This window comes from Bufo gargarizans, chromosome 1 (assembly GCF_014858855.1).
Source record: "Bufo gargarizans isolate SCDJY-AF-19 chromosome 1, ASM1485885v1, whole genome shotgun sequence".
In the NCBI taxonomy this organism is placed as follows: Eukaryota; Metazoa; Chordata; class Amphibia; order Anura; family Bufonidae; genus Bufo; species Bufo gargarizans.
In genome coordinates this window covers 279,219,659-279,246,673 of record NC_058080.1, presented here as the reverse complement: position 1 = coordinate 279,246,673, position 27,015 = coordinate 279,219,659, and the positions used below count along the sequence as shown (strand labels likewise).

At 45.4% G+C, this 27,015-nt stretch overlaps 1 protein-coding gene across 1 annotated transcript in view; it reads right to left on the bottom strand.

Moving 5' to 3' along the window:
• Positions 1-4,281: 4,281 nt before the first annotated feature.
• LOC122926569 (protein sel-1 homolog 3-like) overlaps positions 4,282-27,015 on the bottom strand; it is a 44,307-nt gene continuing 21,573 nt past the window's right edge. The window contains exons 12-22 of the mRNA XM_044277981.1: positions 25,442-25,582; positions 23,431-23,493; positions 18,470-18,643; positions 17,981-18,108; positions 17,728-17,811; positions 16,057-16,147; positions 15,649-15,736; positions 14,359-14,468; positions 9,479-9,606; positions 8,918-9,020; positions 4,282-4,509 (exon numbers count right to left, since the gene is read on the bottom strand). Coding sequence (XP_044133916.1) covers positions 4,408-4,509; positions 8,918-9,020; positions 9,479-9,606; positions 14,359-14,468; positions 15,649-15,736; positions 16,057-16,147; positions 17,728-17,811; positions 17,981-18,108; positions 18,470-18,643; positions 23,431-23,493; positions 25,442-25,582 — 1,212 coding nt within the window. The 3' untranslated portion in view covers positions 4,282-4,407. The remainder of the gene's footprint in view (positions 4,510-8,917; positions 9,021-9,478; positions 9,607-14,358; positions 14,469-15,648; positions 15,737-16,056; positions 16,148-17,727; positions 17,812-17,980; positions 18,109-18,469; positions 18,644-23,430; positions 23,494-25,441; positions 25,583-27,015) is intronic.

Genomic DNA, 27,015 nt, shown 5'->3' with positions numbered 1-27,015 from the left:
TATGAAGTGAGCTCCCTCTAGTGGTGGCTGTATAATCTGTATGCAGTGAGCTCCCTCTAGTGGTGGCTATATAATCTGTATGTAGTGAGCTCCCCCTAGTGGTGGCTGCATAATCTGTATGTAGTGAGCTCCCTCTAGTGATGGCTGTATAATCTGTATATAGTGAGCTCCCCCTAGTGCTGACTGTATAATCTGTATGTAGTGAGCTCCCTCTAGTAGTGGCTGTATAATCTGTATGTAGTGAGCTCCCTCTAGTGGTGGCTGTATAATCTGTATATAGTGAGCTCCCTCTAGTGGTGGCTGTATATTCTGTATGTAGTGAGCTCCCTCTAGTGGTGGCTGTATAATCTGTATGTAGTGAGCTCCCCCTAGTGGTGACTGTATAATCTGTATGTAGTGAGCTCCCTCTAGTGGTGGCTGTATAATCGGTATGTAGTGAGCTCCCTCTAGTGGTGGCTGTATAATCTGTATGTAGTGAGCTCCCTCTAGTGGTGACTGTATAACCTGTATATAGTGAGCTTCCTCTAGTGGTGGCTGTATAATCTGTATATAGTGAGCTCCCCCTAGTGGTGGCTGTATAATCTGTATGTAGTGAGCTCCCCCTAGTGCTGACTTTATAATCTGTATGTAGTGAGATCCCTCTAGTGGTGGCTGTATAATCTGTATGCAATGAGCTCCCTCTAGTGGTGGCTGTATAATCTGTATGAGTGAGCTCCCTCTAGTGGTGGCTGTATAATCTGTATGTAGTGAGCTCCCTCTAGTGGTGTCTGTATATTCTGTATGTAGTGAGCTCCCTCTAGTGGTGGCTGTATAATCTGTATGTAGTGAGCTCCCTCTAGTGGTGGCTGTATAATCTGTATGCAGTGAGCTCTCTCTAGTGGTGGCTGTATAATCTGTATGTAGTGAGCTCCCCCTAGTGGTGGCTGCATAATCTGTATGTAGTGAGCTCCCTCTAGTGATGGCTGTATAATCTGTATATAGTGAGCTCCCTCTAGTGGTGGCTGTATATTCTGTATGTAGTGAGCTCCCTCTAGTGGTGGCTGTATAATCTGTATGTAGTGAGCTCCCCCTAGTGGTGACTGTATAATCTGTATGTAGTGAGCTCCCTCTAGTGGTGGCTGTATAATCGGTATGTAGTGAGCTCCCTCTAGTGGTGGCTGTATAATCTGTATGTAGTGAGCTCCCTCTAGTGGTGGCTGTATAATCTGTATGTTGTGAGCTCCCTCTAGTGGTGACTGTATAATCTGTATGCTGTGAGCTCCCTCTAGTGGTGGCTGTATAATCTGTATGCAGTAAGCTCCCTCTAGTGGTGACTGTATAATCTGTATGTAGTAATCTCCCTCTAGTGGTGGCTGTATAATCTGTATGTTGTGAGCTCCCTCTAGTGGTGACTGTATAATCTGTATGCAGTGAGCTCCCTCTCGTGGTGGCTGTATAATCTGCATGCAGTGAGCTCCCTCTAGTGGTGACTGTATAATCTGTATGTAGTGATCTCCCTCTAGTGGTGGCTGTATAATCTGTATGTAGTGAGCTCCCTCTAGTGGTGGCTGTATAATCTGTATGTAGTGAGCTCCCTCTAGTGGTGACTGTATAACCTGTATATAGTGAGCTTCCTCTAGTGGTGGCTGTATAATCTGTATGTAGCTAGCTCCCTCTAGTGGTGGCTGTATAATCTGTATTTAGTGAGCTCCCTCTAGTGGTGGCTGTATAATCTGTATGTAGTGAGCTCCCTCTAGTGGTGGCTGTATAATCTGTATGTAGAGATCTCCCTCTAGTGGTGACTGTATAACCTGTATGCAGTGAGCTCCCTCTAGTGGTGACTGTATAATCTGTATGCAGTGAGCTCCCTCTAGTGGTGACTGTATAATCTGTATGTAGTGATCTCTCTCTAGTGGTGGCTGTATAATCTGTATGTAGTGAGTTCCCCCTAGTGGTAGCTGTATAATCTGTATGTAGTGAGCTTCCTCTAGTGGTGGCTGTATAACCTGTATATAGTGAGCTCCCTCTAGTGGTGGCTGTATAATCTGTATGTAGCGAGCTCCCTCTAGTGGTGACTGTATAATCTGTATGTAGTGATCTCCCTCTAGTGGTGGCTGTATAATCTGTATGTAGTGATTTCCCTCTAGTGGTGGCTGTATAATCTGTATTTAGTGAGCTCCCTCTAGTGGTGGCTGTATAATCTGTATGTAGTGATCTCCCTCTAGTGGTGACTGTATAATCTGTGTGTAGTGAGCTCCCTCTAGTGGTGACTGTATAATCTGTATGCAGTGAGCTCCCTCTGGTGGTGACTGTATAATCTGTATGTAGTGATCTCCCTCTAGTGGTGGCTGTATAATCTGTATGTAGTGATCTCCCTCTAGTGGTGGCTGTATAATCTGTATGTAGTGATCTCCCTCTAGTGGCGACTGTATAATCTGTATGTAGTGAGCTCCCTCTAGTGGTGGCTGTATAATCTGTATGCAGTGAACTCCCTCTAGTGGTGACTGTATAATCTGTATGTAGTGATCTCCCTCTAGTAGTGGCTGTATAATCTGTATGTAGTGAGTTCCCTCTAGTGGTGACTGTATAATCTGTATGTAGTGATCTCCCTCTAGTGGTAGCTGTATAATCTGTATGTAGTGAGCTCCCTCTAGTGGTGGCTGTATAACCTGTATATAGTGAGCTCCCTCTAGTGGTGGCTGTATAATCTGTATGTAGCGAGCTCCCCCTAGTGGTAGCTGTATAATCTGTATTTAGTGAGCTCCCTCTAGTGGTGACTGTATAATCTGTATGTAGTGAGCTCCCTCTAGTGGTGGCTGTATAATCTGTATGTAGTGAGCTCCCTCTAGTGGTGGCTGTATAATCTGTATGTAGTGATCTCCCTCTAGTGGTGACTGTATAATCTGTATGTAGTGAGCTCCCTCTAGTGGTGGCTGTATAATCTGTATGTAGTGAGCTCCCCCTAGTGGTGACTGTATAATCTGTATGTAGTGAGCTCCCTCTAGTGGTGGTTGTATAATCTGTATGCAGTGATCTCCCTCTAGTGGTAGCTGTATAATCTGTATGTAGTGAGCTCCCTCTAGTGGTGGCTGTATAATCTGTATGTAGTGAACTCCCTCTAGTGGTGGCTGTATAATCTGTATATAGTGAGCTCCCTCTAGTGGTGGCTGTATAATCTCTATGTAGTGAGCTCCCTCTCGTGGTGGCTGTATAATCTCTATGTAGTGAGCTCCCTCTAGTGGTGGCTGTATAATCTGTATGTAGTGAGCTCCCTCTAGTGGTGGCTGTATAATCTGTATGTAGTGAGCTCCTTCTAGTGGTGGCTGTATAATCTGTATGTAGTGAGCTCACTCTAGTGGTGGCTGTATATTCTGTATGCAGTGAGCTCCCTCTAGTGGTGGCTGTATAATCTGTATGTAGTGAGCTCCCTCTAGTGGTGGCTGTATAATCTGTATGTAGTGAGCTCCCTCTAGTGTTGTCTGTATAATCTGCATGTAGTGAGCTCCCTCTAGTGGTGTCTGTATAATCTGTATGTAGTGAGCTCCCTCTAGTGGTGTCTGTATAATCTGTATGTAGTGAGCTCCCCCTAGTGGTGGCTGTATAATCTGCATGTAGTGAGCTCCCTCTAGTGGTGTCTGTATAATCTGTATGTAGTGAGCTCCCTCTAGTGGTGTCTGTATAATCTGCATGTAGTGAGCTCCCCCTAGTGGTGGCTGTATAATCTGTATGTAATGAGCTCCCTCTAGTGGTGGCTGTATAATCTGTATGTAGTGAGCTCCCTCTAGTGGTGTCTGTATAATCTGCATGTAGTGAGCTCCCTCTGGTGGTGGCTGTATAATCTGTATGTAGTGAGCTCCCTCTAGTGGTGTCTGTAAAATCTGCATGTAGTGAGCTCCCTCTAGTGGTGGCTCCTTTTTTGGCTTACACTCTACTAGATGCCTGTGGACGCTGTTTATGGGGTAACTCTGTTTTATAGCTTGTTTTATGGAGGTGCACTCTGCTTCCAGTGTTAATGGCCAGAACTTTGATGTCACTGATAAAGGAGGTTTGCCCGCTCCCTTCTAAATGGCCCACATTACTAATTAGGTGCCACTAAATGAGTCCCATTTACATGACTTAGGAGAGGGATACGTCATATGACCGTCTCAGCTCTGCTAAATGGTTGAAGGAGAGGGGATGTGATAGACTTTTCCAACCCTGACTGTAACTTTTTGGGGGGCTCTTCCATGGAGGCGGCTGGTGGTGTGCAGACAATGCAGTCCAGTCTTGGGGTACAGATTTTGTTCTTTATTTAAAGGGTGTCGCTCGCCGCTCCCCACCCGTGTAATACTTAATACAATAAATACAGTCAGATTTAGCTGTCACATCTGGATCCAGGGGTCCCATCATATGCAACAGGTGGTGACGGGGCTCGGTCCGGGCGGCTCCTCACACGGACAGCTGCAGGTTCTGAGCCGCCGCCTGTAATCTCCCAAATATTGTCATCAAACTGAGAGCGGTGACGATGGCGATGGCGGCTGCACTGGAGCACTGTAAGAAAACCAGCAGAGAATGGGTTAATACGGTCATGTGGTAGTTTATAGTATAATGGTGGTCACTGGTCAATCACCACAATCACCTGTCTGCGAGGGTGACCTTGTGCATAATACACCGCAGTGAACGCTCTTCACCTCGCCCCCACCATGCCGTCTGCTCGCCCCAAAATTACCATCACTGCCCACTATATACAAGCCACTGCACAACTGCAAATACGGACACCATGGAATATAATGTCCACCAGGGTTCACCTGCTGGACACCAGAGATTATAACCTGCCGTCCATGTACTGGACACCAGAGATTATAACCTGCCGTTCATGTACTGGACACCAGAGATTATAACCTGCCGTCCATGTCCTGGACACCAGAGATTATAACCTGCCGTTCATGTACTGGACACCAGAGATTATAACCTGCCGTCCATGTACTGGACACCAGTGATTATAACCTGCCGTCCATGTACTGGACACCAGAGATTATAACCTGCTGTCCATTTACTGGACACCAGAGATTATAACCTGCCGTCCATGTGCTGGACACCAGAGATTATAACCTGCCGTCCATGTACTGGACACCAGAGATTATAACCTGCCGTCCATGTACTGGACACCAGAGATTATAACCTGCCATCCATGTACTGGACACCAGAGATTATAACCTGCCGTCCATGTGCTGGACACCAGAGATTATAACCTGCCGTCCATGTACTGGACACCAGAGATTATAACCTGCCGTCCATGTACTGGACACCAGAGATTATAACCTGCCATCCATGTACTGGACACCAGAGATTATAACCTGCCGTCCATGTACTGGACACCAGAGATTATAACCTGCCGTTCATGTGCTGGACACCAGAGATTATAACCTGCCGTCCATGTGCTGGACACCAGAGATTATAACCTGCTGTCTATGTACTGGACACCAGTGATTATAACCTGCCGTCCATGTACTGGACACCAGAGATTATAACCTGCCGTCCATGTACTGGACACCAGAGATTATAACCTGCCGTCCATTTACTGGACACCAGAGATTATAACCTGCCGTCCATGTCCTGGACACCAGAGATTATAACCTGCCGTCCATGTACTGGACACCAGAGATTATAACCTGCTGTCCATGTACTGGACACCAGAGATTATAACCTGCCGTCCATTTACTGGACACCAGAGATTATAACATGCGTCCATGTACTGGACACCAGAGATTATAACCTGCCGTCCATTTACTGGACACCAGAGATTATAACCTGCCGTCCATGTACTGGACACCAGAGATTATAACCTCCCGTCCATGTGCTGGACACCAGAGATTATAACCTGCCGTCCATGTACTGGACACCAGAGATTATAACCTGCCGTCCATGTACTGGACACCAGAGATTATAACCTGCCGTCCATGTCCTGGACACCAGAGATTATAACCTCCCGTCCATGTGCTGGACACCAGAGATTATAACTTTCCGTCTATGTACTGGACACCAGACATTATAACTTGCCGTCCATGTGCTGGACACCAGACATTATAACCTCCCATCCATGTGCTGGACACCAGAGATTATAACCTGCCATCCATGTGCTGGACCCCAGAGATTATAACCTGCCGTCCATGTGCTGGACCCCAGAGATTATATCCTCCCGTCCATGTACTGGACACCAGAGATTATAACCTGCCGTCTATGTCCTGGACACCAGAGATTATAACCTGCCGTCCATGTACTGGACACCAGAGATTATAACCTGCCGTATATGTACTGGACACCAGAGATTATAACCTGCCGTCCATGTACTGGACACCAGAGATTATAACCTGCCGTCCATGTGATGGACACCAGAGATTATAACCTGCCGTCCATGTACTGGACACCAGAGATGATAACCTGCCGTCCATGTGCTGGACACTAGAGATTATAACCTGCCGTCCATGTACTGGACACCAGAGATTATAACCTGCCGTTCATGTGCTGGACACCAGAGATTATAACCTGCCGTCCATGTGCTGGACACCAGAGATTATAACCTGCTGTCTATGTACTGGACACCAGTGATTATAACCTGCCGTCCATGTACTGGACACCAGAGATTATAACCTGCCGTCCATGTACTGGACACCAGAGATTATAACCTGCCGTCCATTTACTGGACACCAGAGATTATAACCTGCCGTCCATGTCCTGGACACCAGAGATTATAACCTGCCGTCCATGTACTGGACACCAGAGATTATAACCTGCTGTCCATGTACTGGACACCAGAGATTATAACCTGCCGTCCATTTACTGGACACCAGAGATTATAACATGCGTCCATGTACTGGACACCAGAGATTATAACCTGCCGTCCATTTACTGGACACCAGAGATTATAACCTGCCGTCCATGTACTGGACACCAGAGATTATAACCTCCCGTCCATGTGCTGGACACCAGAGATTATAACCTGCCGTCCATGTACTGGACACCAGAGATTATAACCTGCCGTCCATGTACTGGACACCAGAGATTATAACCTGCCGTCCATGTCCTGGACACCAGAGATTATAACCTCCCGTCCATGTGCTGGACACCAGAGATTATAACTTTCCGTCTATGTACTGGACACCAGACATTATAACTTGCCGTCCATGTGCTGGACACCAGACATTATAACCTCCCATCCATGTGCTGGACACCAGAGATTATAACCTGCCATCCATGTGCTGGACCCCAGAGATTATAACCTGCCGTCCATGTGCTGGACCCCAGAGATTATATCCTCCCGTCCATGTACTGGACACCAGAGATTATAACCTGCCGTCTATGTCCTGGACACCAGAGATTATAACCTGCCGTCCATGTACTGGACACCAGAGATTATAACCTGCCGTATATGTACTGGACACCAGAGATTATAACCTGCCGTCCATGTACTGGACACCAGAGATTATAACCTGCCGTCCATGTGATGGACACCAGAGATTATAACCTGCCGTCCATGTACTGGACACCAGAGATGATAACCTGCCGTCCATGTGCTGGACACTAGAGATTATAACCTGCCGTCCATGTACTGGACACCAGAGATTATAACCTGCCGTCCATGTACTGGACACCAGAGATTATAACCTGCCGTCTATGTCCTGGACACCAGAGATTATAACCTGCCGTCCATGTCCTGGACACCAGAGATTATAACCTGCCATCCATGTACTGGACACCAGAGATTATATCCTGTCGTCCATGTCCTGGACGCCAGAGATTATAACCTCCCGTCCATGTGCTGGACACCAGAGATTATAACCTGCTGTCCATGTCCTGGACACCAGAGATTATAACCTGCCGTCCATGTACTGGACACCAGAGATTATAACCTGCCGTCCATGTCCTGGACACCAGAGATTATAACCTGCCGTCCATGTACTGGACACCAGAGATTATAACCTGCCGTCCATGTCCTGGACGCCAGAGATTATAACCTCCCGTCCATGTGCTGGACACCAGAGATTATAACCTGCCGTCCATGTACTGGACACCAGAGATTATAACCTGCCGTCCATGTCCTGGACACCAGAGATTATAACCTGCCGTCCATGTGCTGGACACCAGAGATTATAACCTGCCGTCCATGTCCTGGACACCAGTGATTATAACTTGCCGTCCATGTACTGGACACCAGAGATTATAACCTGCTGTCCATGTGCTGGACACCAGAGATTATAACCTGCCGTCCATGTGCTGGACACCAGAGATTATAACCCGCCATCCATGTACTGGACACCAGAGATTATAACCTGCCGTCCATGTACTGGACACCAGAGATTATAACCTGCCGTCCATGTGCTGGACACCAGAGATTATAACCTGCCATCCATGTGCTGGACCCCAGAGATTATAACCTGCCGTCCATGTACTGGACACCAGAGATTATAACCTGCTGTCCATGTGCTGGACACCAGAGATTATAACCTGCCATCCATGTGCTGGACACCAGAGATTATAACCTGCCGTCCATGTGCTGGACACCAGAGATTATAACCTGCCGTCCATGTGCTGGACACCAGAGATTATAACCTGCCATCCATGTGCTGGACCCCAGAGATTATAACCTGCCGTCCATGTACTGGACACCAGAGATTATAACCTGCTGTCCATGTGCTGGACACCAGAGATTATAACCTGCCATCCATGTGCTGGACACCAGAGATTATAACCTGCCGTCCATGTACTGGACACCAGAGATTATAGATTATAACCTGCCGATCACCAGGGATATTACAACTCTCCCACCGTCCACCATGACTCAGAAGTCTTCATGTTCTCCTCACAGATCGGTGGAGGAATAATTGGGGCTCCACGTTTCCTGACAATGTTGATCGGGGTAATGACCTGACGGCGCCCCCTGCTGGAGGGTCCTAAATACCTTAAGGACAGAGCCATGGAACGTCCATATGTACTGGAGATGGGTGTTGAGGAGGGCCAGGCTGCAGGGAAGGTACGAATCCTCCTGCTCATGATCGCGACACCTGCACAAGAAAAGTCCACGAGTAAAGGATGATATCAAGTATCTTATCTGGGGTGTGATACACCTGGTGCAATGCTCTGCAGAGCCGCCTAGTCATTTACACCAAAGCTACAGTATCCTCAAGGAGATCTGAAAAAGCAGAGCGGCAGTTTAAAGTATAGGGAGAGACAGAATTGCAACATGTCTAAGAGACATTGAAGCCTAGTGGGAGTAACAAATTATACGGTAGCTTTACTATTATGGAGTAGGGCTGCTATGTAAAGCATGAGGGAGGGACCGAACAGCAGCCAGGACCAACCCACAGACTCCAACAGATGATGCAGCAGAGCTGGAGTCACGAGTCCTAACTCCATAGGGAAGGAAAGGCGATAAACTGCAGGAAGCCCCGAAGTGCAGATCTGTGAATGAACCCCCCCCCCAATTACATCGGTGCCCCTACCAGATACGGCGATCACTCACCTGCGGTACAGCTCCATGACGATGGTGTAATTACTGCGCGAAGACGAGCTGTTAAATCCCAGCTGACGAAGAGCGGATCGGGGGAGCGAGACGCCTTCTTCTACCAGGATCCCCAAATTATAGAGGCCCTGAAACCACCGCACACGAGACCCATCAGTGTCACAGCACCCTGGACTGCATTATCTGTGGTGTTACATAGGACTGCAGGTGGGATCTACTACATTATCTGTACTCAGAGAGTTATCACTGTGTTATCTGTGGTGTTACATAGGACTGCAGGTGACATCTACTACATTATCTGTACTCTGATAGTTATCACTGTGTTATCTGTGGTGTTACATAGGACTGCAGGTAACATCTACATTATCTGTACTCAGAGAGTTATCACTGTGTTATCTGTGGTGTTACATAGGACTGCAGGTGACATCTACTGCATTATCTGTACTCAGAGATTTATCACTGTGTTATCTGTAGTGTTACATAGGACTGCAGGTGACATCTGCTAAATTATCTGTACTCAGAGAGTTATCACTGTGTTATCTGTGGTGTTACATAGGACTGCAGGTGACATCTACTACATTATCTGTACTCAGAGAGTTATCACTGTGTTATCTGTGGTGTTACATAGGACTGCAGGTGACATCTACTGCATTATATGTGCTCAGAGTTATCACTGTGTTATCTGTGGTGTTACATAGGACTGCAGGTGACATCTACTACATTATCTGTACTCAGAGACTTATCACTGTGTTATCTGTGGTGTTACATAGGACTGCAGGTGACATCTACTACATTATCTGTACTCACTGAGTTATCACTGTGTTATCTGAGGTGTTACATAGGACTGCAGGTGATATCTACTACATTATCTGTACTCAGAGTTATCACTGTTATCTGTGGTGTTACATAGGACTGCAGATGACATCTACTACATTATCTGTAATCAGAGAGCTATCACTGTGTTATCTGTGGTGCTACATAGGACTGCAGGTGACATCTACTACATTATCTGTTCTCAGAGAGTTATCACTGTGTTATCTGTGGTGTTACATAGGACTGCAGGTGAAATCTACTACATTATCTGTACTCACGGAGTTATCACTGTGTTATCTGTAGTGTTACATAGGACTGCAGGTGTATCTACTACATTATCTGTACTCAGAGAGTTATCACTGTGTTATCTGTGGTGTTACATAGGACTGCAGGTGACATCTACTACATTATATGTACTCAGATAGTTATCACTGTGCTATCTGTGGTGTTACATAGGACTGCAGGTGACATCTACTACATTATCTGTACTCAGAGAGTTATCACTGTGTTATCTGTGGTGTTACATAGGACTGCAGGTGACATCTACTACATTATCTGTACTCAGAGAGTTATCACTGTGTTATCTGTGGTGTTACATAGGACTGCAGGTGAAATCTACTACATTATCTGTACTCACGGAGTTATCACTGTGTTATCTGTAGTGTTACATAGGACTGCAGGTGGTATCTACTACATTATCTGTACTCAGAGAGTTATCACTGTGTTATCTGTGGTGTTACATAGGACTGCAGGTGACATCTACTACATTATATGTACTCAGATAGTTATCACTGTGCTATCTGTGGTGTTACATAGGACTGCAGGTGACATCTACTACATTATCTGTACTCAGAGAGTTATCACTGTGTTATCTGTGGTGTTACATAGGACTGCAGGTGACATCTACTACATTATCTGTACTCAGAGAGTTATCACTGTGTTATCTGTGGTGTTACATAGGACTGCAGGTGAAATCTACTACATTATCTGTACTCACGGAGTTATCACTGTGTTATCTGTAGTGTTACATAGGACTGCAGGTGGTATCTACTACATTATCTGTACTCAGAGAGTTATCACTGTGTTATCTGTGGTGTTACATAGGACTGCAGGTGACATGTACTACATTAACTGTACTCAGAGAGTTATTACTGTGTCATCTGTGGTGTTACATAGGACTGCAGGTGACATCTACTACATTATCTGTACTCATAGACCTATCACTGTGTTATCTGTGCTGTTACATAGGACTGCAGTTGGCATCTACTACATTATCTGTACTCACTGAGTTATCACTGTGTTATCTGTGGTGTTGCATAGGACTGCAGGTGACATCTACTATATTATCTGTAATCAGAGAGCTTGTGACTGCATTATCTGTGGTGTTACATAGGACTGCAGGTGACATCTACTACATTATCTGTACTCAGAGATTTATCACTGTGTTATCTGTGGTGTTACATAGGACTGCAGGTGACATCTACTACATTATCTGTACTCAGAGAGTTATCACTGTGTTATCTGTGGTGTTACATAGGACTGCAGGTGACATCTACTACATTATCTGTACTCAGAGAGTTATCACTGTGTTATCTGTGGTGTTACATAGGACTGCAGGTGACATCTACTACATTATCTGTACTCAGAGAGCTATTCACTGTGTATCTGTGGTGTTACATAGGACTGCAGTGACATCTACTACATTATCTGTACTCAGAGACTTATCACTGTGTTATCTGTGGTGTTACATAGGACTGCAGGTGACATCTACTACATTATCTGTACATCAGAGAGTTATCACTGTGTTATCTGTGGTGTTACATAGGACTGCAGGTGACATCTACTACATTATCTGTACTCAGATATCACTGTGTTATCTGTGGTGTTACATAGGACTGCAGGTGACATCTACTACATTATCTGTACTCAGAGAGCTTATCACTGTGTATCTGTGGTGTTACATAGGACTGCAGGTGACATCTACTACATTATCTGTACATCAGAGAGTTATCACTGTGTTATATGTGGTGTTACATAGGACTGCAGGTGACATCTACTACATTATCTGTACACAGATAGTTATCACTGTGTTATCTGTGGTGTTACATAGGACTGCAGGTGACATCTACTACATTATCTGTACTCAGAGAGTTATCACTGTGTTATCTGTGGTGTTACATAGGACTGCAGGTGACATCTACTACATTATCTGTACTCAGAGAGTTATCACTGTGTTATCTGTGGTGTTACATAGGACTGCAGGTGACATCTACTATATTATCTGTACTCAGAGAGTTATCACTGTGTTATCTGTGGTGTTACATAGGACTGCAGGTGACATCTACTACTATTATCTGTAATCAGAGAGTTATCACTGTGTTATCTGTGGTGTTACATAGGACTGCAGGTGACATCTACTACATTATCTGTACTCAGAGAGTTATCACTGTGTTATCTGTGGTGTTACATAGGACTGCAGGTGACATCTACTACATTATCTGTACACAGATCGTTATCACTGTGTTATCTGTGGTGTTACATAGGACTGCAGGTGACATCTACTACATTATCTGTACTCAGCGAGTTATAACTGTGTTATCTGTGGTGTTACATAGGACTGCAGGTGACATCTACTATATTATCTGTACTCAGAGAGTTATCGCTGTGTTATCTGTGGTGTTACATAGGACTGCAGGTGACATCTACTACATTATATGTACTCAGATAGTTATCACTGTGCTATCTGTGGTGTTACATAGGACTGCAGGTGACATCTACTACATTATCTGTACTCAGAGACTTATCACTGTGTTATCTGTGGTGTTACATAGGACTGCAGGTGACATCTACTACATTATCTGTACTCAGAAAGTTATCACTGTGTTATCTGTGGTATTACATAGGACTGCAGGTGACATCTACTACATTATCTGTACTCAGAAAGTTATCACTGTGTTATCTGTGGTATTACATAGGACTGCAAGTGACATCTACGACATTATCTGTGCTCTGAGAGTTATCACTGTGTTATCTGTGGTGTTACATAGGACTGCAGGTGACATCTACTACATTATCTGTGCTCTGAGAGTTATCACTGTGTCATCTGTGGTGTTACATAGGACTGCAGGTGACATCTACTATATTATCTGTAATCAGAGAGCTGTCACTGTGTTATATGAGGTGTTACATAGGACTGCAGGTGACATCTACTACATTATCTGTACACAGATCGTTATCACTGTGTTATCTGTGGTGTTACATAGGACTGCAGGTGACATCTACTACATTATCTGTACACAGATCGTTATCACTGTGTTATCTGTGGTGTTACATAGGACTGCAGGTGACATCTACTACATTATCTGTACTCAGCGAGTTATAACTGTGTTACCTGTGGTGTTACATAGGACTGCAGGTGACATCTATTACATTATCTGTCCTCAGAGAGTTATCACTGTGTTATCTGTGGTGTTACATAGGACTGCAGGTGACATCTACTACATTATCTGTACACAGATCGTTATCACTGTGTTATCTGTGGTGTTACATAGGACTGCAGGTGACATCTACTACATTATCTGTACTCAGAGAGTTATCGCTGTGTTATCTGTGGTGTTACATAGGACTGCAGGTGACATCTACTACATTATATGTACACAGATCGTTATCACTGTGTTATCTGTGGTGTTACATAGGACTGCAGGTGACATCTACTACATTATCTGTACTCAGCGAGTTATAACTGTGTTATCTGGGGTGTTACATAGGACTGCAGGTGACATCTACTATATTATCTGTAATCAGAGAGCTGTCACTGTGCTATATGAGGTGTTACATAGGACTGCAGTCACTGGAGCCGCAGACATGGCTGCCTGTGGATGACCGGCTGCCCCCACCTCACCTTCCCCTCAGAGACTCCTCCCTCCGTTTTTTCGCACCCGGCGATGGGGGACGCGGCCGGTGAGGTGAAGCCCGCGGCCGCTCTAATAGGACTGCAGGTTGTATCTGGAGTTGTTGCTATGTACATGACTCGGCTCTGCTACACCTGCACATATTCCCAGTGGTACCTGTGGCTCTCGCTGCAGTGCTGCTGCTGTGTACATCTCCACCGCGGCCGCCACGTTCCTCTTCCTTCTGACGTGCGAGGTGTAGAACAGATCCCCCATCTTTATCTGAGCTGCAGGAGGAGGACAGGGGTCAGTGCACATTTGGGGGCCACCCTCGCACCCCCATACTGTCATTGACCTGGGCAGTTGTATCTGTTTCCAGGAATGCTGGGTGACGACGGAGCCTTCCTGGCCTCCTGCATGTCAGGCTGTGTAAGGCTCTCAGGGTGACAGGAGAGGACGCACAGGAGTCACATTATTAGACCCCAGCTGGGGCCCCCGGCCTGTCACCCCCCCCCCCCCCTCCGGGTTCCTGCGCTAACGTCACCGCAGCCGCCGACAGGACGGGATCTGATCGTCACAGGCTGAACCTCCATCTAAATCCTCTGCTTACTGATCCCCCACATGTCTTCTACTCTATTCACATCCAAAGCTGCATTTACAATCCTGAGGTCGCCTCTACTCCAGTCACCTCCAGAGCTGTATTTACAATCCTGCTATTACATTATTATTAGAGCAGCATTAACCGTGCTGTTGTTACATCATCCCATATACTCCGGTGACATCTAAAGCTGCAGCCACAATTCTATTGTCACATTATGTCTTATTTTGCACTCACCTCCAGAGCTGTATTCACAATTCTGCTGTTACGTGCTGTTTTACACTCCATTATCATGAAGAACTGCATTCACATCATTACATCATGTATTGTACTCCACTCACCTCCCACTCTGCATTAACCTTTCTGCATCATACCCTATACTCCAGTGACATTTAGAGCTGCAGCCACAATTCTATTGTTACATTACGTCTTCTTCTGCACTCACCTCTAGAGCTGTATTCACAATTCGGCAATTACATTGCGATTCATACTCCAGTCACATCAAGAGCTGCATTCACACTCCAGCTGTCACATCAGTTGTTATACTGTAGTCCCATACAAGATAATTTTACAGCCCTGCAGTTACATCATGTGTTATACTGCAGTTGCCTCCAGAGCTGCACTCACAATCTGGAGGAGCTGTTCCTAGCAGTGAATGCTCATTTTCTGCTGCACAGCTCCGGGTGTGTCCCACGATGCAGCGCAGCAGGATGTGCACAATACAAGTCCTAAGCAGAATGATGGCAGCAGCTTTGGATGTGACTGGAGCATAAGTGCGATGTAACCCCAGATGAGCACAGTATGGGTGGATCTCATATGTAATGTATACCCCCCCCCCCCCCCCCGTACAGCGCGCTGCTCCCACTCACCGTACGCCGGAGGTCGTTCGCCGTGGGTCGAGAGGTTGTAATATTTCCACGCACAGTCGATCTGCATGAAGCGTCTCACCAGTCCGTCCTGCGTACAACACGTACAGTCATTATTACAGGTCCTGCAGTCCCATGTAAATCACTCTGGAAGAAAATACTCTGCAACTTCTAATGCTGCAACATTTCAAGATCTCTGAAACATCTGGCGTGGCTCCATTCAGCCCTATGCTCACAGAGTGGATGGCCTTGTGTCAGTGTAGGTCAGGACAGGACTTGCCTGCGCTGATACACTGTAACAAACCCCCACATGGAGAGAAGAGATGTAAGCAGTGGTAGTGTATGAACAGGGAGGTAACTGTAAGGGTCCCTCTCCACGGAGGTCTGTGGGGGGGTCCGTCATGTACTCACAGGGTCGTCCTCACAGATAAAGGCTGCATTGAACTGAGCGACCTCAAATCCGGCCTCCGCTGCCTCGATATAATGGAGGAGAGCCCCGGGCCTAGGAGACAAGAGGAGACCCGATGAGAGAGAATTCATCAGAGGAGACCACAGAATGATGGGAGTTATGGTTCGCCTGCACTTCACTAAAACCACAGGGAGCAAAAGGAAACAATGGGCAGAAGCATCACCAGGGACAGGAGGGACATGCTGGATCCGGAGGGGGTTATCCTTCTCAGGGGCTTGTTGTATCTCACATGTGGCCCACATTCACCAACAACCACCTCGAAAACAAATGGCAGCTATTACCAGGAGAGGCCCCGACCGGTGGAGAATGTCCATGTCCACTGCTGACCACTTCACTCACTGGATTGGTTTGGTGGAACTCATCCATGTTTCATGGTTTGTGATAAGTCCGTAGTATCTTGTGGTTTGGCTTCTGTCTCCCTGGTGTCTTGTGGTTTATTTTCTTTGTCCCTAGCATCTTGTGGTTTACTTTCTATATCCTTGGTGTCTTGAGGTTCGGATTCTCTATTCCTTGTGTCTTGTGGTTTGGTTGCTCTATCCTTGCTGTATTGTGATGTGGTTCATCAATGCCTGCTGTCTTGAGGTTTCTTTTTTCTATCCCTGCTGTCTTGAGGTTTGGTTGTTGTTTTTCTAGTATCTTCTGGGTTGGGTTTTTCCCATCCCTGGTGTCTTGTGGTTTGGTTTCTCTATCTCCGGCACCTTGAGCATTAGATTCTGTATCCCTGGTGTCTTGTGGCACTGCTTTTCTATCCCTGGTGTGGTGTCTTGTGGTTTGGTTGCTCTATCCCCGATATCTTGAGCATTAGATTCTGTGTCCCTGGTGACTTGTGGTACAAATTTCTATCTCTGGTGTCTTGTGGTTTGGTTTTTCTATCCATGGTTCCTTCAGCATTAGTTTTTCTATCCCTGGTGTCTTGTGGTTTGGTTGCTCTATCTCCGGTACCTTGAGCTTTAGACTCTGTGTCCCTGGTGTCTTGTGGCACTGTTTTTCTATCCCTGGTGTCTTCAGCGTTAGTTTTTCTATCCCTGGTGTCTTGTGGCACAGTTTATCTATCTCTGGTGTCTTGTGGTTTGGTTTTTCTATCCATGGTGCCTTCAGCGTTAGTTTTTCTATCCCTGGTGTCTTGTGGTTTGGTTGCTCTATCTTCGGCACCTTGAGCCTTAGACTCTGTGTCCCTGGTGTCTTGTGGCACTGTTTTTCTATCCCTGGTGTATCAAGGTTTGCCACCTGCAGCCCTCGTGTATTGTTGTTCATTTTTACCAAGTTCCTGGTGTCTGGTCATTAACACTGTCACTTGATGTCCGATCCTTGGCCTCCAATGGACTCTTTCCTGCCCCGTTCCTTGTGCTCAGAGGAGGTCTCTGTGGTTCCTGTACCTGATATATGTATGAAAGCTCAATGCAGGAGGGAGAGAAGGGAGCGGCTGTCATCCGTCCCGTGTGAGCCTCCACATTGATCTCAACACTGACCTCATTTCCAGGGGCACAGGCCTGGGGATAATTTCTTCTAAACTTACAGAATTAAGTCTCCCATCCAGGATGTGGAAGACATGACACCAGTGAGAACAAAGTCTAACATCAATGTGAAGGAGATGCTGGAAGGAAGCTTCTCACCAGGAGTTCTGGAGGTAATCATCTAAAGCTTTCCTCAGTGTGGCCCCCAGGTACCCGTCCTGCTCTCCTGCCCATTTGGTCCACCTGAGGGAATAAGAAGAAATATAAATTGATGCTTTTGATGAGAATGTTCAGGGTGGCCAGGTCATTCTCCCTCTCTCGTCTCTGCTCCTCATGCCAGCTTGATGTAGGGCATATCAACAGCAATACATAGGGATGGTCCTGACATGAGGGACCAGGAGGTTGCACTTACATCACAGCATCATATGGCAGACGATCCACGACCCCCGGAAGACCCTCTATCCAGAAGGAGGAGACGTGCACGGCTGCATCAATGTGGCCTCGGATTGCTGAGCGCAGGTAATAGTAGTACGCTGCAGACTGAGAAAGGTTTATTTAGTGAGCGGTGGAGGAAAGCCCAGAAGTCCCAGACACCATGACTACACAAACAGAACTCATGCACAAGGAAAAGCGGAAATTTTGGGGGGTGGGGTACATGCCACGTCTCTAGGGGGTGCTCATACTATGCTCATACCATGCTCTTATTGGACAGCTCAGTATCCGGTCATGGCCTGGGGAACCTTCATGGCCAATACTATCAAGTAGAAGGGGACATTGGTTCAGAAGATGCATGTGTCATTCTGTTATTCTCTACAGCTGGAAAGCTGAAATCTCATCTCTGTTCATATTGACCCTCCTCTACTGCTGGGATGTTTCCAAGAGGGGGGATACAGTAACTCACGTGGTTCTGAGGCTTCCCAGGGATTAGCCCATAGTAGTTTAGGATTCCTAGGTTGAACGGAGCCTCAGGATTTCCAAGTTCATCCGCTTTCTCCCAGAACTCCACGGCTTTCTTGTAATCATTCTCGAACTGCTCGTAATACCAGCCGAGACTGTTCATCGCTGGAACAAAGTCCTGAAGGGAAGAGTCATGAGAATTTATCTGAACGTCTCACTGCCAGTCCTCACATCTCTGCACTCCAGACTTCAGCAGGTACCAGACTTGTCCCATAATCAGCCAGATGAACCAGGAGATCCTCCCAGAATTTCCTGGCAGTGTCTCCTTCTTACTGTGCAGACACAGAACTGAGATCAGGAGTGCACAACCTGGTTTCAGGACCACAGTTCCAGATTGTGCCCCTCACATTACCAGATTGTGGGCAGCACGGTGGCTCAGTGGGTAGCATCCGACCAAGGACATCTTCATGGAGTTTGTATCTTCTCCCTGTGTTTCCTCTGGACTGATAGGTACAGACTGACAGGGACCTTAGATTGTGAGCCCCATTGGGGACAGTTGGATGATAATGTCTGTATAGTAGCGCTATATAAGTGCATAAGATAAATAATTGTGCCCCTCACATTGCCTGTGCTCCTACCAAGTACCCATTCAGTGTTCTGCTGCTTCTGACATACATCGGGCAGCTCACAGCTTTCTCTGCTCTTGTCAGATCAGAGTATGGAGAGGGGACAAGCATCCAAGTCATCACGAGGTCACACGGGCTGTACTCTATTTGAATGTATTTGATGACTAGTGATGAGCGGGAGGTGCCAAATTTGATTTCGCGATATTTCGCGAATATTCGATTGAATATTCGTCTTATATTTGTCGAAATCGAATATTCGTCATTATTCTATTTATCGCAAATAATATGTGACCTAATTATTCGCGTATTACGATTTTTTTTTACAGTATAAGACAACTTTCCTATTGGTTGGCAATGGCTAATATGTGTATTTTACGGATATTCGCTATATTGCTACATATTCTTGTTTTAGAATATGACAAATATTCTAAAAAACGTTATAGCAATATAGCGAATATATTCGTAAAATACACATATAGACTGCAATTTAGCTAATATAGTGCTGTAATCTTTTTTTATATTAGCTAAATTACAGTCTATATGTGTATTTACGAATATTCGCTATATTGCTATAACTTTGATTTTTAGAATATTACGAATATGACAAATATTCTAAAAAACAAAGTTATAGCAATATAGCGTTATTTAGAATATTCGTCATTTTTTTTTTTTTCAATCTGTACTGCTATTCTACTTTGGCATACTCCTCCCCGACAATCGTCCCCGTCACCATGGGAACGCCTGTGGATTAGAATATACCATCGGATCTGAGTTTTCACGATCTCAGGGAAAACTCAGATCCGATGGTATTTTCTAACCCACAGGCGTTCCCATGGTGACGGGGACGCTTGTCGGGAAGGAGTTTGCAAACAACTGTACTGATTAGAAAAAAATATGCGAATATTCTAAATACCGAATATACAGACGTGGACAAAATTGTTGGTACCCTTTGGTCAATGAAAGAAAAAGTCACAATGGTCACAGAAATAACTTTAATCTGACAAAAGTAATAATAAATTAAAATTCTATAAATGTTAACCAATGAAAGTCAGACATTGTTTTTCAACCATGCTTCAACAGAATTATGTAAAAAAATAAACTCATGAAACAGGCATGGACAAAAATGATGGTACCCCTAGAAAACACAGAACATAATGTGACCAAAGGGACATGTTAATTCAAGGTGTGTCCACTAATTAGCATCACAGGTGTCTACAACCTTGTAATCAGCCATTGGGCCTATATATATGGCTCCAGGTAATCACTGTGTTGTTTGGTGATATGGTGTGTACCACACTCGACATGGACCAGAGGAAGCAAAGGAAAGAGCTGTCTCAAGAGATCAGAAAGAAAATTATAGACAAGCATGTTAAAGGTAAAGGCTATAAGACCATCTCCAAGCAACTAGATGTTCCTGTGAGTACAGTTGCACATATTATTCATAAGTTTAAGATCCATGGGACTGTAGCCAACCTCCCTGGACGTGGCCGCAGGAGGAAAATTGATGACAAATCTAAGAGACGGATAATCCGAATGGTAACAAAAGAGCCTAGAAAGACTTCTAAAGAGATTCAAGGTGAACTTCATGCTCAAGGAACATCAGTGTCAGATCGCACCATCCGTCGTTGTTTGAGCCAAAGTGGACTACATGGGAGACGACCAAGGAGGACACCATTGTTGAAAACGAATCATAAAAAAGCAAGACTGGAATATGCCAAACTACATGTTGACAAGCCACAAAGCTTCTGGGAGAATGTCCTGTGGACAGATGAGACAAAAATCGAAGTTTTTGCCAAGGCACATCAGCTGTATGTTCACAGACGAAAAAATGAAGCATATCAAGAAAAGAACACTGTCCCTACTGTGAAACATGGAGGAGGCTCTGTTATGTTCTGGGGCTGCTTTGCTGCGTCTGGCACAGGGTGTCTTGAATCTGTGCAGGGTACAATGAAATCTCAAGACTATCAAGGAATTCTAGAGAGAAATGTACTAGCCAGTGTCAGAAAGCTTGGTCTCAGTCGCAGGTCATGGGTCTTGCAACAGGACAATGACCCAAAACACACCGCTAAAAACACCCAAGAATGGCTAAGAGGAAAAAATTGGACTATTCTAAAGTGGCCTTCTATGAGCCCTGACCTCAATCCTATTGAGCATCTTTGGAAGGAGCTGAAACATGCAGTCTGGAAAAGGCACCCTTCAAACCGGACACAACTGGAGCAGTTTGCTCATGAGGAGTGGGCCAAAATACCTGCTGAGAGGTGCAGATGTCTCATTGACAGTTACAGGAAGCGTTTGATTGCAGTGATTGCCTCAAAAGGTTGCGCAACAAAATATTAAGTTAGGGGTACCATCATTTTTGTCCATGCCTGTTTCATGAGTTTATTTTTTTACATAATTCTGTTGAAGCATGGTTGAAAAACAATGTCTGACTTTCATTGGTTAACATTTATAGAATTTTAATTTATTATTACTTTTGTCAGATTAAAGTTATTTCTGTGACCATTGTGACTTTTTCTTTCATTGACCAAAGGGTACCAACAATTTTGTCCACGTCTGTATATTCCCTATATTGCTATATATTTGTTATTTAGAATATTGGTCATTTTTTTCCCTATATGAAAACGTGATTCCTTCCTGCTTAAGTTGCTTGTGGGCCAATGACTCTGATCTTTAAAAATGACGAATATTCGATATAGCGACTATATAGCACTATATTCTAAATATTCACGAATTAGCGAAGTTGCGATATTCGGGATTAATATTCGCTATTCGAATATTCGTGCTCAACACTATTGATGACTCACACATTGTTCTGTATGGGAGAAGGAGAGCGTGGATCAACCAGGCCATACTGTATCCAAGTGTAGATAGAGAGGAGATGGCTGTCTATAAGGGAGGGGGATCAGGAGGCTCTGCATGTGTACAGAGGAGGAATGAACAGGGGAGGGCTGTACGCTATCGAAGTATAGATAGACAGTCGGTAGGGGAGAGGAGATCACCCAGACTGGGTATGAGGGTACAGATAGAACACACAGACTCTGCAGGAGGAGGAATCACAAGCGTCTTATCCTCGGCACAGAGCTGCAGAAGGTAGAGCGACCAAGCGATGAGGCTGTGCTGCTGACAGATGAAAGCTAGTGAAGACAGCAGCATCCTGGACCTCACATGCAGCGTGTGTTACACAGAGGGACACAACCACGTGGGAAAAGTAAAAAAACTCGGATCAGGGTGTAAACTGAATATCAGGGCACTGAAAATAAAAGAAGGAAAATCTGTACAAAGCACAAAGCACACCACCCTACAGTACCACGTACCAGGGCCAGCCCGCTGGTTTGGGACCACATAGAATGGCATCATCTGCCAGACACCTTAAGGTTTGCTGGGAAGTGTAGTGGACATCAGTGAGGGAGGACGTAGCTAGTTTTCTTGTGGACAAACATCAGAGGGATCTTCAAAAATCCTTCTAGAACCTTACATTACCACCTCTTTTGGGCCCCCACTATCTTTATTGGTTGATCCTGTGTCCTCTCATGCATATAATACCATGTCCTGCATAGGGTGCATATATATTTCCTTGCAGAGTACTGTTCAAGTGTAATGTGCCTGGTTCACCAGCAGATGGCGGCACTTCTGGCAGAACCCTTCTTCCATTCTATTGCCCTCTCTAGAGAAAGAGGAGTTTAGCTAGTGAGAGTTCAGTTCCAGCCTACCCCTCCTGCGGAGAGGTTGTAAGTAGCTTACCCCTGTAAGGGGAAGCAGCAGGCCTCGTCCCTGCCGGACAGGCCCTGCCCGGGAGTTCCTTATGGCCGCATGTCCCCTCCTGGGCTTGCATTGCCTAAAAGCCAAGCTAAGGAAGCTTGAAGCCAGGAAGAAGTTCATAGGATTAAAGTAAGAGACAGACTACAGAAAGATAAGATACAAGTTACAGCAGAAAGCAAAAGGAAAAGTTCCTAATTAATCCAGCATAGCAGAGCTGAGAGAGTACAGATGTAGCAGAGCTGAGAGTGTTTGCCTGCCAGAATTAATGCCAAGACCTGCTGATGACCAAGACAAAGTTGGGAGATTGTTTGCTGATGAAAGTTTATGCCAAGTAAAGCTGTGTTTAATGTTAATACAAGTCTGGACTCAAGTTATTCTACAAATTCCTCAACTGTTAACCCTTTTTTTGCACTGCTTCATCCGACCACGTTGGGATCCAAGGATATCCAGGTAGGAGCACCGTGACAAGTGCTAAAGCCACACCTAAAGGACACTATATGAGACCCTCATGTGACCCAAATATCCAATAGATTGCAACCATTGTCCCAGACATCCAGGGCACCAGGAGGGGGCGTCTCACCATGTCGGCTGCTTTCTTCAGGAACTCCAGCGCCTTAGGGATGTTCTGCTTCACTCCTTGACCCTGAAACAAAAAGCCATAAAAAATAGGAAGAGAAACATCAGCAACAAGATTCCAACACTCACTCTCCACCACTACTACTACTCTAAACATCCTCCCTGAAGACTCATAGGAGCGAAACTGCTGCATCTAAAGAACATGTGAAGTTTGTGAATGTGTCCTGGTGGCACGGTGGTCCTCCAGGTATTTGGCAGTATTATTTGAGCACTATGTGGCGCACGGCTCTTTGGTGCTCTTATTTGGGCAGTGTAGAGCACAGCCTTTTTGTGTTCACTGTATTATGTAGGCACTGCATGGCGGTACTACTTGTCCTGCAGATATGTAAATGATATGTAAATGATATGTAAATGATTACAGGTGTGCTCTGATTAGACCTCGGGTATTGCCACAAGAGGGCGTAAAAGTGCTTCCCCCGCTGCCCTATTCGGCAGTCCTATGTGGACGGCGTTACTGTCATTTGGCACTAAGCACTGCATGGCAGTATTATGTAGGAACTCTGTGTCAGTATTATGTGGGAAATATATTTCACTGGTATTTAGCACTATATGGCGGTATGTATGATAGTAATGAAATTTGGACACTAAGGGAAACTGTACGAAGACCGGCATGGGAAGGTCTGAGCTGAGAAGGGGCACAAGACTCTTAATTGTTTTGGTGGATCTCGGGAGGTCCACAAACCAGATACTGGGCCGAGCGCGGTCATAGATGTCATCTGTAATTGACCAGTATCTGGTATCAGCTGCGTCCTTCGCCTCCCAATTTTTGGAGGATTGCAGAGCGCGGCATAAAAGGCTATAAAAATATTGTAGAACGGAAAGCTGGTGTAGAACTTTACATACATTATTCCTCCAACGTGTTTCTGCTGTGGGGACATTGTACGGTACTCGTATATGGCACTGTATGACGTTACTATTCATGTATTATATTGTAGCGTTATTAGGGCATTGTATGTCAGTATTATGTTCCCACTACATAGCTGCAACCACAAGGTGGACGGAAAGGGGTGGAAATGTCAGCAATGATACCTGACAACTGTACACTATAGGGCACTACTATTATTTGGCATTATATGGTGTTACTATGTAGACAGTATATTGTATTGTATGTTATTAGGGCATGGTACCTCAGTATTAGACCACACGGTACGATTATTTTGCCTTCTATGTTGTTCCTACTGTATGTAGACAGTATATTGCAGTATTATTAGGACAGTGTATGTCAGTATTATTTGGCTCTGGTATTATTATATTGCAGTATTATTAGGGCAGTATATGTCAGTATTATTTGGCTCTGGTATTATTATATTGTAGTATTATTAGGGCAGTAAATGTCAGTATCATGTTTGGACTATATATTATATAGCATTATTATATGGTACTGTACGATGTTACTTTGTAGACAGTATATTGCAGTATTACTAGGGCAGTATTATGTTTGGTACTATTATTTGGCACTGTATGATGTTACTATGTAGACAGTATACTTCAGTATTATTCAGGCAGTGTATGTCAGTATAGTGTTTGGACTATGTAGTAATATTTTTGGCATTGTATGGCGTCACTATGTGGACAGTATACTTAGGTATTATTCAGGTAGTGTATGTCAGTATAGTGTTTAGACTATGTGGTCCTATCTTTTGGCACTGTATGGCGTCACTATGTGGACAGTATGTTGCAGTATTATTAGGGCAGGGAACATCGGTATTATGTTTGGACTATATGAGACTATTATGTGGCACTGTATGGCGTCACTATGTGGACAGTACCTTGTCATTACGGTATGGTATATCAGTATTAGGATGGCAGTGTATGGCGCTATTTAGCAGCAGATGCGGTATTACTATATTTGGCACTATATGAGGAATGTATTATAAGAATATTACTCTCCGTTTTTCTTTAATTCTTTTCATTACATTAATGATAAAGGACTAGGCAGAAGAGCTTGCACTCACCCTGAGTAGCACCACCCCATAGTCGTACATCATCACAGGGTCTTTCATCTGCATGGCGCCCTTTTCGTAGAACCTCACTGCAGCCTCAGGATTGGAGGAGATTCCCTGCTGACCCCAGAAGAGCATCCGGCTGACGGCTTGCTGAGAACAAACAAGCGAGTGTCAGTGTGTACTGCCATACACGTGTCACCCTGCCAGGCGCTGTGCCAGCCAGACACTCATTGTCCTATTAATTACTCCGGAAGTCAAGTCCACAAACATCCTCTAAGTCTACACGGCTCGTCCCGTAAATCACCCCGACACTAATGCTGAGGAATAGATGGAAGCAGCACAACATGGCGGCATCTGTCGCTGAACTCATAGACTGGTGAGGGAAGGGGATGTGACAGGTCCAGACCGACACATGGAGTAATGTGCTGGTCCAGAGGAGAAGACCAAGCGCCAACCAGCAGAGCTGTATGGATGAAAATGGCGCTGGTGGTCTACATCTTCACATCTGGTACATCTTCTCCAAGCTTCTGCTTAAACCTGGAGACGTCAGTCAAAAAACCTCCTCCAAATCTTATTATTATAATTCTAATCGTCTGTGAGATCTGATGTCATCATCTGTGAGCTCTGATGTCATCATCTGTGAGCTCTGATGTCATCATCTGTGAGCTCTGATGTCATCATCTGTGAGCTCTGATGTCATCATCTGTGAGCTCTGATGTCATCATCTGTGAGCTCTGATATCATCATCTGTGAGCTCTGATGTCATCATCTGTGAGCTCTGATGTCATCATCTGTGAGATCTGATATCATCATCTGTGAGCTCTGATATCGTCTGTGAGCTCTGATATCGTCTGTGAGCTCTGATGTCATCATCTGTGAGCTCTGATGTCATGGTCTGTAAGCATCTTCACTATATCCCCAAACAGTATATTAGGACACCCCTGTCTCCACCATATCTTTTGTTCTCACCAGTACCTGAGCTGAGGACACCACTTGCCTCCACCATATTCCGCTCCGCCACCATTACCTGAGCTGAGGACAACCCTTGTCACCACCACAACCCCCGCTACCACCATTACCTGAACCGAGGGCACCCTCTATCTCCACCGTATCCTCTGCCACTACTAGTTTCTGAGCTGAGGACACCACTTGTTTCCACCACATTCCCCGTCACCACTAGTTCCTGAGGTGAGGGCACCTTCTATCTCCACCGTATCCTCTGCCACTACTAGTTTCTGAGCTGAGGACACCACTTGTTTCCACCACATTCCCCGTCACCACCAGTTCCTAAGGTGAGGGCACCTTCTATCTCCACCATATGTCCTACCACTACTAGTACATGAGCTGAGGACAACCTCTATCTCCACTGTATCCTCTGACACCACAAATTTTAGAACTGAGGGAACCACTTTTCTTCACCACATCCCCTACCACCAATAATACCTGAGTTGAGGACACCCTCTATCTCCACCGTATCCTCTGCCACCATTAGTACCTGAGCTGAGGACACCATTGTCTCCACCACATCCCCACCACCAACAGAACCTGAGCTGAGGACACCCTCTATCTCCAACACATGCCCC